This window comes from Nerophis ophidion, linkage group LG01 (genome assembly GCF_033978795.1).
Source record: "Nerophis ophidion isolate RoL-2023_Sa linkage group LG01, RoL_Noph_v1.0, whole genome shotgun sequence".
Classification (NCBI taxonomy): domain Eukaryota; kingdom Metazoa; phylum Chordata; class Actinopteri; order Syngnathiformes; family Syngnathidae; genus Nerophis; species Nerophis ophidion.
Window position 1 is genome coordinate 57,592,353 of NC_084611.1, and position 16,324 is coordinate 57,608,676.

General features: G+C 39.8%; 1 protein-coding gene across 1 annotated transcript; it reads right to left on the reverse strand.

Annotated features, from left to right (window-relative positions):
• Positions 1-6,066: 6,066 nt before the first annotated feature.
• On the reverse strand, positions 6,067-8,030 carry cxcl18b (chemokine (C-X-C motif) ligand 18b). The gene is made up of 4 exons (XM_061907910.1): positions 7,819-8,030; positions 7,626-7,740; positions 7,464-7,556; positions 6,067-7,267 (listed from the first exon to the last, which is right to left on the reverse strand). The coding sequence occupies exons 1-4, from the start codon at positions 7,883-7,885 to the stop codon at positions 7,207-7,209; spliced, it is 336 nt and encodes a 111-aa protein (XP_061763894.1). The 5' UTR covers positions 7,886-8,030; the 3' UTR covers positions 6,067-7,206.
• Between the last annotated feature and the right edge of the window lie 8,294 nt (positions 8,031-16,324).

Here is a 16,324-nt window from a genome sequence, read left to right on the forward strand (position 1 = left end):
CCAGAGAAGCCAGCGGTGTTTCTGGATGTTGTTCATAAATGGCTTTTGCTTTGCATAGTAGAGCTTTAACTTGCACTTACAGATGTAGTGACAAACTGTATTCAGTGACAGTGTTTTTCTGAAGTGTTCCTGAGCCCATGTGGTGATATCCTTTAGAGATTGATGTCGGTTTTTGATACAGTGCCGTCCGAGGGATTGAAGGTCACGGTCATTCAATGTTATTTTCCGGCCCTGCCGCTTACATGGAGTGATTTCTCCAGATTCTCTGAACCTTTTGATGATATTATGGACCGTAGATGTTGAAATCCCTAAATTTCTTGCAATTGCACTTTGAGAAACATTGTTCTTAAACTGTTTGACTATTTGCTCAAGCAGTTGTGGACAAAGGGGTGTACCTCACCCCATCCTTTCTTGTGAAAGACTCAGCAGTTTTGGGGAAGCTGTTTTTATACCCAATCATGGCACCCACCTGTTCCCAATTAGCCTGCACACCTGTGGGATGTTCCAAATAAGTGTTTGATGAGCATTCCTCAACTTTATCAGTATGTATTGCCACCTTTCCCAACTTCTTTGTCACATGTTGTTGGCATCAAATTCTAAAGTTAATGATTATTTGCACACAAAAAATGTTTTATCATTTTGAACATCAAATATGTTGTCTTTGTAGCATATTCAACTGAATATGGGTTGAAAAAGATTTGCAAATCATTGTATTCCGTTTATATTTACATCTAACACAGTTTCCCAACTCATATGGAAACGGGGTTTGTAACTTCTTGAGTTGATGCTATGCACATTAATGAACATAATTGATAGATAAGTGACAGATTGTAGTCAAAGGCTGTTTTCCATCTGCATTTCATTGCAAAGTAACACTCCTAGGGCTCCCACTAATTCAGCATTATCCATCCATCGATCCATCCATTTTCTACCACTTATTACCTTTGGGGTCACGGGGGGCGCTGGTTTCTATTTCAGCAACGATTGAGCGGAAGGTGGTGTACACCCTGGACAAGTCGCCATCTCATCGCAGTAATTCAGCATTATATCGACTTGTATTTTTCATACACTTATTCTTTCTATATTTATCTAGCACAAGTGAAAATAATCCCTACATTAAACCGGTCCGTGGTGAAAATAAAGATTGGGGCACCATTGAACTAGAGGATTTGTTTGACGCACTAGTTATGAAGTCTGAGGTCTTTACCTCATCTGAACCGGGTCATACAGTCGTCCTTTGTTCACCACGGTTAATTGGATACAGGCCATGGTAGAGAGTCCAGCTGCGCCAAACACTATATTTATCCAAACAGTTAGTCAAGTCAAATACAAATAAGTCAAGAGAAGAAGTTGAAGAAGAAAGTTGGTGATCCACTGGCAGCAGTCTGAGCTGGGTGAGTTCACGGCATACTTGCCAACCCTCCCAATTTTCCCGGGAGACTCCCGAATTTCAGTGCCCCTCCCGAAATTTCCCGGGGCAACCATTCTCCCGAATTTCTCCCGATTTCCACCCGGAGAACAATATTGGGGGTGTGCCTGTAAGACACTGCCTTTAGCCTCCTCCACAACCTGAAAAGGAGACTATCATATATGTCTCCGTTATCCATAGGTTTATCTATAACTCATAAAGTAAGCAGGCACGGAGCTATTTCTCAGCGTGTGTTTATTCCAGCCGGCACGTTAATACACTGACACACAACATCCGGATTCTCATCGTGTATTGCTTCAAAACTACGGCAAGTAGTAATGTCCAAAAACATAACAGAGACGAAGCAGAAGAACGAAGAAGAGACGATGAGTAAGAAGAAGAAACTGACGAATTATATATATATATATATATATATATATATATATATAATTTGTCAGTTTCTTCTTCTTATATATATATATATATATATATATATATATATATATATATATATATATATATACATGTAGGTGTGGGAAAAAAATCACAAGACTACTTCATCTCTACAGATCTGTTTCATGAGGGGTTCCCTCAATCATCAGGAGATTTTAATGGAAGCATTCACATACAATGGTTTATATAGAGCACAGAGTGGGTGGGTACAGGCAGGCGTAGGGTGTGGTGATTGGCTCATGTGTTACCTAGGAGGTGTTTCCGTCTGTGGCGGCATGTTGAAATGATTTCACTGCGCTTGTTGAGGGATGATAGATCTGGATGATATATAATAAACAGTTTCTCTTTTAAGCATAGGTTGCATCTTTTATTATCACTGTTGTAAGGTGTGCTGGATGCAAGAATTTGCCATGTTATTGAATATTCAACATTATTGTCTTTGAGGTTCCAAATGTGTTTGCTGAGTTCTGTAGAATTCTGCAAAGTCTGGTTTCTAAAGGAGGTGTTGTGATTATTCCATCTTGTTTTGAACGCTCCTTCGGTTAATCCTACGTACGTGTCGGATGTGTTATTGTCCTTGCGTATTACCTTTGCTTGGTAAACGACTGATGTCTGTAAGCACCTTCCGTTGAGAGGGCAATCAGGTTTCTTGCAACAGTTACATTCATTATTGGTTTCAGAGTCGTTTAGTCTGGGGGTAGGCAGTCCTTTTGCAATTGCTTTGTTGTGGTTTGAAATGATTTGTTGCATGTTATTCATACAGCTGTAGCTCAATTTAATGTTGTTCTTGTTGAATATTTTTCTTAGGGTGTTGCCTTTGGGGAAGTGTTTGTCGATCAGAGTGAGGAACTTGCGGCCGATGTTGGTTGAGACGTCTTTGCTGAATGGCGGATTGTACCAGATGATGTTGTTTCGTTTTCTGCTCTTTTTTGGTTGGTTTCCTGGAGTGGGTTCATAGGTGAGGGTGAAGTTGTATCCGCTTTCATCAAGTGCTTTCTGGTACGGGGGGGTTGCTTGGTCGAATTCAGCTTTGCTGGATGACAGCATCGATAGCCTTTTATTAATTCCGGTAGGTATTCTTTTCGTGGTGGTGGGTGGGTGGTTGGTGTCATGGTGCACGTATTGGAGTGTTGTGTTGGGTTTCGTGAATGGTTGGTAGCTGTTATTTCTCAGGTTGAACGTGACGTCGAGGAAGTTGACGGTTTGCTTGTTGGCTTCAATCGTGATCCGTAGGCCGTTTTCTTTGAAGATTTGGCATATGCGCTTCTTGGTGTTCTCGCTGCTCCTTGGCGAGGCGCGGCACACTGCCAGTCCGTCATCACGGTAAATACCAAGGTTCAGGTTGAGGCTAGCAAGCTGGGAGAGGAGGAAACTCCCAACGAGTTCGCACGTTTCTGCTCCGTCAAAACTCCCCATAGTAACGTCAAATGTTGAATTGTTCTTTTTTTGCCATGGTGTACTGTTGTGGATGAGTATGGAGTTCTTTGCGTGGATGATGATGTTTCTTTCGTTGCCTGTGATTGAGTCGTAGTCCGAGGCGAAGTTTAGTGCTTGGGTCAGTAGGTCTTGCGTGATGGAAGGGTAAAATTCTTCGATGTCGAAGGAGATAAAGTTGTGTTGTTGTTTGTCTTGGATGTTGTTAAACCATTTGATTACTGCTGCTGTATTTCTCCATTGGTCGAGTGGTGTTTTGTCCTTGATTTTTGCGTTGATTCTGTCCAGGATTATTTTGCTGATTTTTCCTATTTCGGATTTAGTTGGGTTTATTAGTCGGCATGTTGGGTTATTTGCGAAGTTGGGTTTCTGGTCCTTCAATGTGATGAAGGCTTCTTTGTTGGCTGTGGCGTCCACCCTGTCCTCAATGTCCAGTTCGGTTGCGATCCGCTTGTTTTCCAGGTGGATGTTCTGTAAAGTGTTGGGTTGCGCTTTTTTGTATGATTTGGTGATGCTTTTGTCCAGTAAAGAGTTATGTTCTGGTATGTCCATTCTGTAGAAGTTTGTGGTTTTATCGGCGGCTATGATGAGGTTGCTTACTTTCTTGATGCGCTCCGTGCCATTTTTCAGCTTGGTGAGGAATGGGTTGCGGGCTGGCTTAAATTTGACTGATTGTATCATTTTGAGCATGTCGTTCTCAAAGTCCTTTAATTCCTTGACTGTGGGTGGGTTCTTGGTAGATTTATGAATTCTTGCATCCAGCACACCTTACAACAGTGGTAATAAAAGATGCAAACTATGCTTAAAAGAGAAACTGTTTATTATATATCATCCAGATCTATCATCCCTCAACAAGCGCAGTGAAATCATTTCAACATGCCGCCACAGACGGAAACACCTCCTAGGTAACACAAGAGCCAATCACCACACCCTACGCCTGCCTGTACCCACCCACTCTGTGCTCTATGTAAACCATTGTATGTGAATGCTTCCATTAAAATCTCCTGATGATTGAGGGAACCCCTCATGAAACAGATCTGTAGAGATGAAGTAGTCTTGTGATTTTTTCCCACACCTACATATTGCGCTCTACCACGGTATCGAGCACTATTCTCTGGATAATCCAATCAAGACATATATATATATATATATATATATATATATATATATATATATATATATATATATATATATATATATATATATATATATATATATATATATATAATTTGTCAGTTTCTTCTTCTTACTCATATATATATATATAAATATATATATATATATATACATATATACACATATATATACATATATATATACATAAATTATTTATATAATATATATGTACAATATATATAATATAAATAATCCATATATATCCATATCCATATATATACATATACATACATATATGTATATAAATATATATATGTATGTATATATTTATGTATATACATATGTATATACATACATACATATATATACATAAATATGGATATATATATATGGATATATATATATATATATATATATATATATATATATATATATATATATATATATATATATATATATATATATATATATATATATATAATATATAAATATATATATATAAGACATTTTATTTTAAGAGGTTTCAACTAACCGGAGTAATTGGGGAAAGATGGAAACAAATAATTAACTGTAGAACTACTAAATTATTAGCTTGTAAACCTCTAATACGAAATTCAGTTGGCAAAAAGGAACTAAAATAAATGGAAAAATATACAATTTTTATTCAATAAAGAAAATCTTTGAAGGCTGTCCCATATAACACACATGGAAAATGGGAGGACTTTTTTGGACTGCCCGTTGCCGTGGGATGCCATATTCAAATTAATCAACAAAACTACTATCGATGTGCAAAATCGTTATTTTCAAATAAAATTATTATCGTTGAGAAATGTTGTTCTTAAACTGTTGGACAATATGCTCACGCATTTGTTCACAGAGTGGTGACCTTCGCCCCATCCTTGTTAGTGAATGACTGAGCATTTCAAGGAAGCTGCTTTGATTAAGTTAAAGTAGCAATGATTGTCACACTCACACTAGGTGTGGTGAAATGTGTCCTCTGGATTTGACCCATCCCGCTTGATCACCTGGGAGGTGAGGGGAGCAGTGAGCAGCAGCAGTGACCACGCCCGGAAAAAAATTTTGGTGGTTTAACTGCCAATTCCAGTGCCAAGCAGGGAGGTAATGCGTTCCATTTTTATAGTATTTGGTATGACTTGGCTGGGGTTTGAACTTACAACCTACCGATCTCTTGTTCTTGAATGACACCCTAACCACTAGGCCACTGAGTAGTATACCTAAGCATGGCACCCATCTGTTCCCAATTAGCCTGTTTACTCCAAATAAGTGTTTGATGAGCATTCCTTAACTTTCTCAGTCTTTTTTGCCACGTGCCAGCTTTTTTGAAACATGTCGCAGGCATCAAATTCCATATGAGCTAATATTTGTTAAAAAAAAATTACTTTTTTCAGTTGGAACATTAAGTATCTTGTCTTTGCAGTCTATTCAACTGAATATAAGTTGAAAAGGATTTGTCAAATCATTGTATTCTGTTTTTATTTACCATTTACACAGCGTGCCAACGTCACCGCTTTTAGGCCAATGTGTGTGGAGTACGCTTAAAAAAAAAAGAATATTCCAAATATGTTTTTTGGGTGAAGCCGCAATATCTGAAATGTGATGTGATGTGACAATTACCAAAAAAACATTTGGAACAGTTTGCAAAGTGACTCACTCATGAAGAATTTATTTCAAGAGAACAACACATTTAATAAACTTTTATATTTACCGTACATACTGTATCAAAAAGAACAACTCACTGTTATTCAATAAATACTTCAAACTTTACATACAGTAGACATTACATAGCTGCAATGTGACGTGAACATACTTAGTGTGTATAGAACTCCTGACGTCAGTCCCCCTTGTCTCTCGCTCTTCTACAGCTGTGTTATTTCTGCTGTCTTCCCGGTCTTCACCTGACTACAATGTGATCCCTTTAGGACAGGGGTCTCAAACACGCGGCCCGCGAGACGTTATTTTGCGCCCCCCACCTTAATATGAAAGTTTAATATCAGTGCGGCGCCGGGCCCCGGACCCCGGACTTTTATATGAATGGTGCTTGTCAGCGTTGTGGGTCCAAAATGGTTCTTTCAACATTCTGGGTCGCCTACCCCGGCGTTAGTGGAAAAGCGGCAAATGAGTGAAAGGGACAGAGACGTTGCCATGGAGACGAGGGTTTTCTTACGTGCCTGGCTGCAGTTACACCGCGACACCTGTCCTTCAGTAATAACAGTCCCCGATAACCTGGACCAATTCAAACCGTTAATTTTTTTTTATTATTGTTTAATTTGCATTGCCTCACACGATGGACATTACATATATTTCTATTTGACGCCCGAATAACACTCCGGGAGCCGTCACTTTTTTGCGCTCGCTATCCAGGTACTTTACCGCCGAACACCGTGTTGCTGTAGGGAGGGAAAGGGGTACGACACACAATGCGGAAATAACATTCTCCTTGCGTCGGCTAAATACAAATATATTCCACAACCCCAAACATGTCTTTTTCAAAGTCTGCAGTGAAGAGAAAGTTTTGTGATGAGCAAAGACAATTCCAGGAAAAGTGGGAGATGCAATATTTCTTTGTTGAGCACAGGGGCACCCCGACGTGTCTTATTTGCACAAAGTTGCGGTGCACAAGGGATGCAATTTGAAACGTCATTATACAACTAGACATGCTGAGGAGTATGCAACTTTTTTTTTTAGGATATATTTTCTTGTTGCCCAGCCTCAACCAGACTCTGCGTCCAGTGAGTTTGAGACCTCTGCTTTAGGATATCCCTGCTCGTGTACTTTCAGTCCGCCTTTCTTTTTCTTTCGATACACTCCATCTTCCGGTCCTTGTCCTTATTTATCCTTGAACGAGGGAAAGGGGAAGAAAAAAAACTGTGTTTAGGCCAGAGCACTAACAGAAAACATCTGGAGGTGTCGGTGTGATTTTTTTTCTCCCTGCTCCTCATGAAAGCTGTAAAATTCACGCTGTTTTTGACTGAGGAATGTGGATTCAATAAAAGTCGACTTTGCACACTAAAAGTTCGATGTTGGGTCTTACCTCTCCCAGCACCTGAAAAAAGCCTTGGCCATCTTTCCCTCGGTGTTCATGCAGATTTGTTCGCTGGTGTTGTTCGCCCCGTTCATGGTGACGCTGCGAAAAACGCCAAGTGATGAAGCGAAGCCGTCACGTGAAAAACAAAAGTTGCTCATCCTGACTTACATCAGCTCGGTTTTGTCGCATCCAGGCCGCTTTTCCAGTACTTGGAAATCAGACATGTTCCCCTTGATGAATTTGATGGTGTTGTGACACGAACAACGTCCGAGAAAGTCGTGAGCTGCAATCAAGATGAATCGGAAGACGTTAGGCGTAAATATTTACTTTTTCCCGCTGGCAACGTGCACTTTGATCTCACCTTGATAAAGTCGTATGCAGAATCCGGCCACGAAGAAAAAACGCAGGCATTTCAGTAATAAAGCCATTCTTCCGTCTCGAAAAGCTTCAGAGAGGTCCACTTAGAAATGAGGAGTGTGGGGCCGCAGCCATCCTCCTCCCTCTTTTATCCTTAGCATCGAGTGGGTTTTCCCTGAAATCGTGCTTTTTCCCGTCAAGGCAAAGCTAAAACATGCACTGGAATTTCCACTCCCCCCCCCCCACTGAGACACGCAGTGGAATGTGGCCAGCAAGAAGCGAAAGTGAACAGGGAAATGACGTATTGATGAAGTGCAAGCATGAAGCAGTACTTTTTTGAAGGCAAGCGAGTGGGTTCAGTTCAAGGGCAAAGGCCAAGGTGACAACTAATTACTACATATTAGGGCTGGGATGTTTTTAGGAACCACACAATTCGATTCCTGTGGGTAATGATTCAATTCAGAATCAATTTTCCATTCAAAAACTAAACTTTTTAAGTACCATTTGGTGCCATATCTATGATTAACTAAATTCCTCCATAAACTATGTCAACAGTTCTGAAAAATTTCGATATTACTTACAAACCCTGTTTCCATATGAGTTGGGAAATTGTGTTAGATGTAAATATAAACGGAATAGAATGATTTGCAAATCCTTTTCAACCCATATTCAGTTGAATATGCTACAGACAATATATTTGATGTTCAAACTCATAAACTTTGTTTTTTTTTGCAAATAATGATTAACTTAGAATTTCATGGCTGCAACACGTGCCAAAGTAGTTGGGAAAGGGCATGTTCACCACTGTGTTACATCACCTTTTCTTTTAACAACGCTTAAGAAACGTTTCGGAACTGAGGAAACCAATTGTTGAAGTTTTGAAAGTGGAATTCTTTCCCATTCTTGTTTTATGTAGAGCTTCAGTCGTTCAACAGTCCGGGGTCTCCGCTGTCGTATTTTACGCTTCATAATGCGCCACACATTTTCGATGGGAAACAGGTCTGGACTGCAGGCAGGACAGAAAAGTACCAGCACTCTTTTTTTACAAAGCTACGCTGTTGTAACACGTGCTGAATGTGGCTTGGCATTGTCTTGCTGAAATAAGCGTCCATGAAAAAGACAGCGCTTGGATGGCAGAATATGTTGTTCCAAAACCTGTATGTACCTTTCAGCATTAATGGTGCCTTCACAGACGTGTAAGTTACCCATGCCTTGGGCACTAATGCACCCCCATACCATCACAGATGCTGGCTTTTGAACTTTGCGTCAATAACAGTCTGGATGGTTCGCTTCCCCTTTGGTCCGGATGACATGATGTCAAATATTTCCCAAAACAATTTGAAATGTGGACTCGTCAAACCACAGAACACTTCTCCACGTTGCATGAGTCCACCTTAGATGATCTCGGACCCAGAGAAGCCGGCGGCGTTTCTGGATGTTGTTGATAAATGGCTTTCGCTTTGCATAGTAGAGCTTTAACTTGCACTTACAGATGTAGCGACAAACTGTATTATAGTGACAGTGGTTTTATGAAGTGTTGCTGAGCCCATGTGGTGATATCCTTTAGAGATTGATGTCGGTTTTTGATACAGTGCCGTTTGAGGGATCGAAGGTCACGGTCATTCAATGTTGGTTTCCGGCCATGCCGCCTACGTGGAGGGATTTCTCCAGATTCTCTGAACCTTTTGATGATGATATGGACCGTAGGCATTTAAATCCCTAAATTTCTTACGATTGCACTTTGAGAAACGTTGTTCTTAAACTGTTTAACTATTTGCTCATGCAGTTGTGGACAAAGGGGTGTACCTCGCCCCATCCTTTCTTGTGAAAGACTGAGCATTTTTTGGGAAGCTGTTTTTATACCCAATCATGGCACCCACCTGTTCCCAATTAGCCTGCACACCTGTGGGATAATCCAAATAAGTGTTTGATGAGCATTCCTCAACTTTATCAGTATTTATTGCCATCTTTCACAACTTCTTGGTAACGTGTTGCTGGCATCAAATTCTAAAGTTATTGATTATTTGCACACAAAAAATGTTTATCAGTTTGAAAAACAAATATGTTGTCTTTGTAGCATATTCAACTGAATATGGGTTGAAAAGGATTTGCAAATCATTATATTCTGTTTATATTTACATCTAACAGTTTCCCAACTCATATGGAAACGGGGTTTGTAAAAGAAAACTGGTTTCGTTTAGTAAAAATTCTACCTATTCATTTAATAAAGTCAAATACAAATAAGGCAACAAGAGAAGTACCCCTCACTTGTCTTTTTTTACAGTAAATCTGTATAGCAGATATGGGCATCTACAAAACCCAAAACCAGTGAAGTTGGCACGTTGTGTAAACCGTAAATAAAAACAGAATACAATGATTTGCAAATCCTTTTCAACCTCTTCCATATGAGTTGGGAAATTGTGTTGGATGTAAATATAAACGGAATACAATGATTTGCAAATCCTTTCAATCCATATTCAATTGAATGCACAACAAAGACAATATATTTGATGTTCAAACTCATAAACTTTGTTTTTTTTTGCAAATAATCATTAACTTGTGGGGCGGTTTAGCTCGGTTGGTAGAGTGGCCGTGCCAGCAACTTGAGGGTTGCAGGTTCGATTCCCGCTTCCGCCATCCTAGTCACTGCCGTTGTGTCCTTGGGCAAGACACTTTACCCACCTGCTCCCAGTGCCACCCACACTGGTTTGAATGTAACTTAGATATTGGGTTTCACTATGTAAAGCGCTTTGAGTCACTAGAGAAAAAGCGCTATATAAATATAATTCAATTCACTTCACTTAACTTAGAATTTCATGGCTGCAACACGTGCTGAAATAGTTGGGAAAGGGCATGTTCACCCCTGTGTTACATTACCTTTTTTTTTAACAACACTCAATAAATGTTTGGGATCTGAAGAAAATAATTGTTGAGGCTTTGAAAGTGGAATTATTTCCCATTCTTGTTTTATGTAGAGCTTCTCTCGTTCAACTTTCCGTGGTCTCCGCTGTCGTATTTTACGCTTCATAATGCGCCACACATTTTTGATGGGAGACATGTCTGGACTGCAGGCGGGTCAGGAAAGTACACACACTTCTTTTTTACGAAGCCACGCTGTTGTTCCACTTGTCTTGCTGAAATAAGCAGGGGCGTCCATAATAACGTTGCTTGGATGACAACATATGTTGCTCCAAAACCTGTATGGACCTTTCAGCATTAATGGTGCTTTCACAGATGTGTAAGTTACCCATGCCTTGGGCACTAATGCACCCCCATACCATCACAGATGCTGGCTTTTGAACTTTGCGCCTATAACAATCCGAATGGTTATTTTCCTCTTGGTTCTGGAGGACACCACGTCCTTTGTTTCCATATATAATTTGAAATGTGGACTCGTCAGACCACAGAACACTCTTCCACTTTGCATCAGTCCATCTCAGATGAGCTCGAGCTCAGTCAAGCTGGCGGAGTTTCAGGTTATTGTTGATAAATGGGTTTGGGTTTGCATAGTAATGTTTTAACTTGCACTTACAGATGTAGCGACCAACTGTAGTTACTGACAGTGGTGTTCTGAAGTGTTCCTGGGCCCATGTGGTGATATCCTTTACACACTGATGTCGGGTTTTGATGCAGTACCGCCTGAGGGCTCAAAAGTCCGTAATATCATCGCTTACGTGCAGTGATTTCTCCAGATTCTCTGAACTGTTTGATGATTTTACGGACCGTAGATGGTAAAATCCCTAAATTCCTTGCAATAGCTCGTTGAGAAATGTTGTTCTAAAACTGTTCGACAATTTTACTTGTTTGTAATTCACAATTAAGTAATTCCTTGTTTGTGAATTACTTAGCATTTCATGGAAGCTGCTTTTATACCCAATCATGGCACCCACCTGTTCCCAATTAGCTTGCACACCTGTGGGATGTTCCATATAAGTGTTTGATGAGCATTCCTCAACTTTATCAGTATGTATTGCCACTTTCCCCAACTTCTTTGTCATGTGTTGCTGGCATCAAATTCTAAAGTTAATGGTTATTTGCACACAAAAAAATGTTTATCAGTTTGAACATCAAATATGTTGTCTTTGTAGTGCATTCAATTGAATATAGGTTGAAAAGGATTTGCAAATTATTGTATTCCGTTTATATTTACATCTAACACAATTTCCCAACTCATATGAAAACAGGATTTGTATATTCAATTGAATGGACTGCCAAGATAAGATATTTAATGTTGGAACTGAGAAACTTGTTTTTTATATTTTCTGCAAATAATCATTAATTTTGCATTGAACTGCAGCAAAACATTGCAAAGAAGTTGGCATTTTTACCACTGTGTTACATGGCCTTACATTTAAACAACACTCAATAAACGTTTGGGAACCGAGGAGAGCAATTTTTGAAGCTTTTCAGGTGGAATTCTTTCCCATTCTTGCTTGATGTACAGCTTAAGTTGTTCAACAGTCCGGGGTCTCCGTTGTGGTATTTTAGGCTTCTTATTCTGCCACACATTTCCAATGGGAGACAGGTCTGGACTACAGGGAGGCCAGTATAGTCACGCACTCTTTTACTATGAAGCCATGCTGTTGTAACATGTGGCTTGGCATTGTCTTGCTAAAATAAGCAGGGGCGTTCATGATAACGTTGCTCGAAAGGCAACATATGTTGCTCCAAAACCTGTATGTACCTTTCAGCATTAATAGTGCCTTCACAGATGTGTAAGTTACCCATCCCTTGGGCACTAATACACCCCCATACCATCACAGATGCTGGCTTTTGAACTTTGCGCATATGGATGGTTCTTTTCCTCTTTGGTCCGGAGGACACGACATCCACAGTTTCCAAAAACTATTTGAAATGTGGACTTGTCAGACCACAGAACATTTTCCACTTTGCATCAGTCCATCTTAGATGAGCTTGGGCCCAGCAAAGCCGGCGGCATTTCTGGGTGTTGTTGTTGAATTGGTTTCGCTTTGCATAGTAGAGTATTAACTTGCACTTACAGATGTAGCGATGAACTGTAGTTACTGACAGTGGTTTTCTGAAGTGTTCCCGAGCCCATGTGGTGATATCCTTAACACACTGATGTCGGATTTGATGCAGTACCGCCTGAGGGATCGAAGGTCCATAATATAATTGCTTACATGCAAATATACATTACATTACATTACATTACATTTTGGTTGCCGACACCTGGTCTAATTAATTGAATAGCAAATAATACACAAAACAAAATGATTTAAAACATGAAGTGTAGTGAATTTTTTATAAAAAGTCAGGCTTTTCTTTGCAACGTCTAGCAGTAAGAAAGTCATCCTCTTGGGAAATGAAGAATTTATGAGGGTCAGGCAATTCCTTCTGGTTCATTTCAGCTGTAAATAATAACTCTACATGTTTTTCTTTTAAAAGCAAGAAGAGGCAAAGTGCTGATAAAAAAAAAAAAAAAAAATCATCAAATTTGTATGTATACAAAGGACAGTTAAAATAGCAGCAATAAAATAAGACAAAACTGCTCCATTTGAGTCGCGTCGTCGCGAGGGTGGTATTTTCCCAGCATGCAAAAAGACTGCGAGCAGGTAAGATTGTCTCTTTTAAATCTTTGAGCAAGATAACAGACACAGAAACCGAAAGTGCCTGTGCCGCAGGGAACGGTGAACTTAGAATAACATGAAATGAAACAACACGCAAGTTGTCGCAAAAAGTGAACAATGCACCTGTGCTTCGTGCATGGCCTGACGGGTGTTAAATAAGGGAGATGATTAGGCAGACAACAGGTGGAGACGCTAATCATTACAGGTGATGAGCTCAAGGCTCTTAACAATGCAATGTAAACGAAGGAGGGAAGAGGTGCGTGGAAACAAACTACCGTATTTTTCGGATTATAGGTCGCTCCAGACTCGGAGAATAAGTCGCACCTGTCGAAAATGCATAATAAAGAAGGAAAAAAACATATACCGTATTTCCTTGAATTGCCGCAGGGTATATAGTATGCCCCTGCCTTGAATTACTGCCGGGTCAAACTCGCTTTGCAAAATAATTAGCGCATGCTTAGTATTACCGCCGGGTAAACTCGTGACACTTCCCCTGTCATAATTTTCAAAATGGAGGAGGCTGATTTCAATACCGGTAATTTGAAATCGCATAAAGGGAAAAAGAGTTATTCAGTAGGATTTAAGGTCCAAGCTTACATCACAATCAATTTTGTACTGCATGCCTTTGGTAACTGCCGGAGTGAGAAGAGGTTTTAAAATAATTAGCGCATGCTTACTTTTACCGCATGCCTTTGGTAAGTGCAGGACTGAGAATAGGTTTTAAATTAATTAGCGCCCCGGCGGCAATTCAAGGAAATACGGTATACGTCGCACTGGAGTATAAGTCGCATTTTGGGGGGAAATGTATTTGATAAAATCCAACACCAAGAATAGACATTTGAAAGGCAATTTAAAATAAATAAAGAATAGTGAACAAAAGGCTGAATAAGTGTACGTTATATGACGCATAAATAACCAACTGAGAAGGTGCCTGGTATGTTAACGTAACATATTATGGTCAGAGTCATTCAAATAACTATGACATATAGAACATGCTATACGTTTACCAAACAATCTGTCACTACTAATCGATAAATCCGATGAAATCTTCTTCCTCGATGTCGCTTCTAAACAACTCTGCCAACTCCAAAGGTATGCGCCGCTTCCTCTTGTCGTTTTCTGTTGCATATTTCACTACGTCCAGCTTGTAATCTGCAGTCCATGATTTCCTTTTCGGTGCCATTTTTGTTCAGCCCTTCTCAGTTTTTATAAGTTACTGCCAACGATGAAATTATCCATTTTAATAGCTACAGCAGTAGCATATAGCATATAAGAGTTAGCATTCCATGACCCACAATGCACTTCTGCCATGACCCTCCCCCGCCAAATTCTTATTGGTTGACGTGTATGTGACAGTTGCGAACGTGTGTGTGACGATTGCTGACATTTTCTTCGTCTCTTCCGCAAATGCGATAAATAATATTATTTGATATTTTACAGTAATGTGTTAATAATTTAACACATAAGTCGCTCCGAAGTATATGTCGCACCCTCGGCCAAACTATGAAAAAAACTGCAACTTATAGTTCGAAAAATACGGTACCAGTTACTATGGTAATCTAATTAGTTACTATGGTCATCTAATTAGTTACTATGGTAATGTAAGTCACAGCAGCTCAGACAAGGCACCAAGCAGTGTGGGCGGGAAGCATTTCCACAGACACGGAAGGAGATTTTCACAACAAAGTTCTAATGAATAGAATAGAAAGTATGTTATTGATACCTGGGGGGAATTCAGCAAATATCAGATACATCAGATTGTAGGTGGGTTTATTTTGCACCCTTTGCGTTCATATTTCACTGTTTGTTGCATTTGTGTTGCCTTTCACTTGATTGTAAAATAAGTCGATCGAAAGGGCGTGTGACATTCATATTTGGTCAATATTCAGTGTTTTATTAAATGTAAAATTCCGTTTTTTTAAGGCCGTCCGTCACAACGTTTTTAGCATTCAATCAGACATTATTGTGAGGATTTGTATTAGTGTTCCTAAAAACAGATATACCGGCCCCCGAGATACATTTTTTTCTCAAAATCTGGCCCCCGAGTCAATATAATAACCTAGGCCTGGTCTAATAGGTTATTAGACATGTCTGGACTGCAGACATGTCTAACACACCTTTGTTTCGCTGTTGTTAGATAGCAGACCAACAAACAAACTACCGTATTTTCCGGACCATAGGGCGCACCATATTATAATGCACACTGCAGATGAAAGGTTTGTTTATCTTTTTCATATATTAGGCCAGCGTTTTTCAAATTGTGTGCCGTTAGATATTGACTGGTGTGCCATGGGAAATTGTGCAACTTCACCTAATTGGTCCCAAAATATATTTTTTGCAAATCAATCATAATAATATGCAAATATTGTGCCGTTAACGAGTGTCTGCGTTGTATAGTGCACAGCAGGTTAACCATGTTATACTCCACGTCAGTAGGTGGCAGCAGGTAGTTCATTGCTTTGTAGAAGTCGGAAAGCGTCGAGGATAGTTTGTTGTGATCCCAATATGTGGAGCAAAGCGGCGTGCAGGTAAATTGGTATGCAAAGATTGAACCCTAAAAGGGAACAAAAGAGAAAAGAAAAGGCACTAAAGCTTAGGGATGGCTATGCAAAACAAAAGCAAAACTGAACTCGCGACAAGGTAAACAAAAACAGAATGCTGGACGACAGCAAAGACTTACAGCGTGTGGAGCGGAGATGGCGCCCACAAAGTACCTCCGTACATGATATGATAATCAACAATGTCCCCACAAAGAAGGATAACGTACGGTACGCACAACTTATAATAGTCTTGATTGCTAATACAAAGTAGGTCAGGCAATAGCACTCAAATGAAGGCGTGAAGCTACGACAGGAAAATAAACAAAACAGGAAGGAAGGGTCACCAAAATAACAGCATCAAACAGGAACTAAAGCACTACAC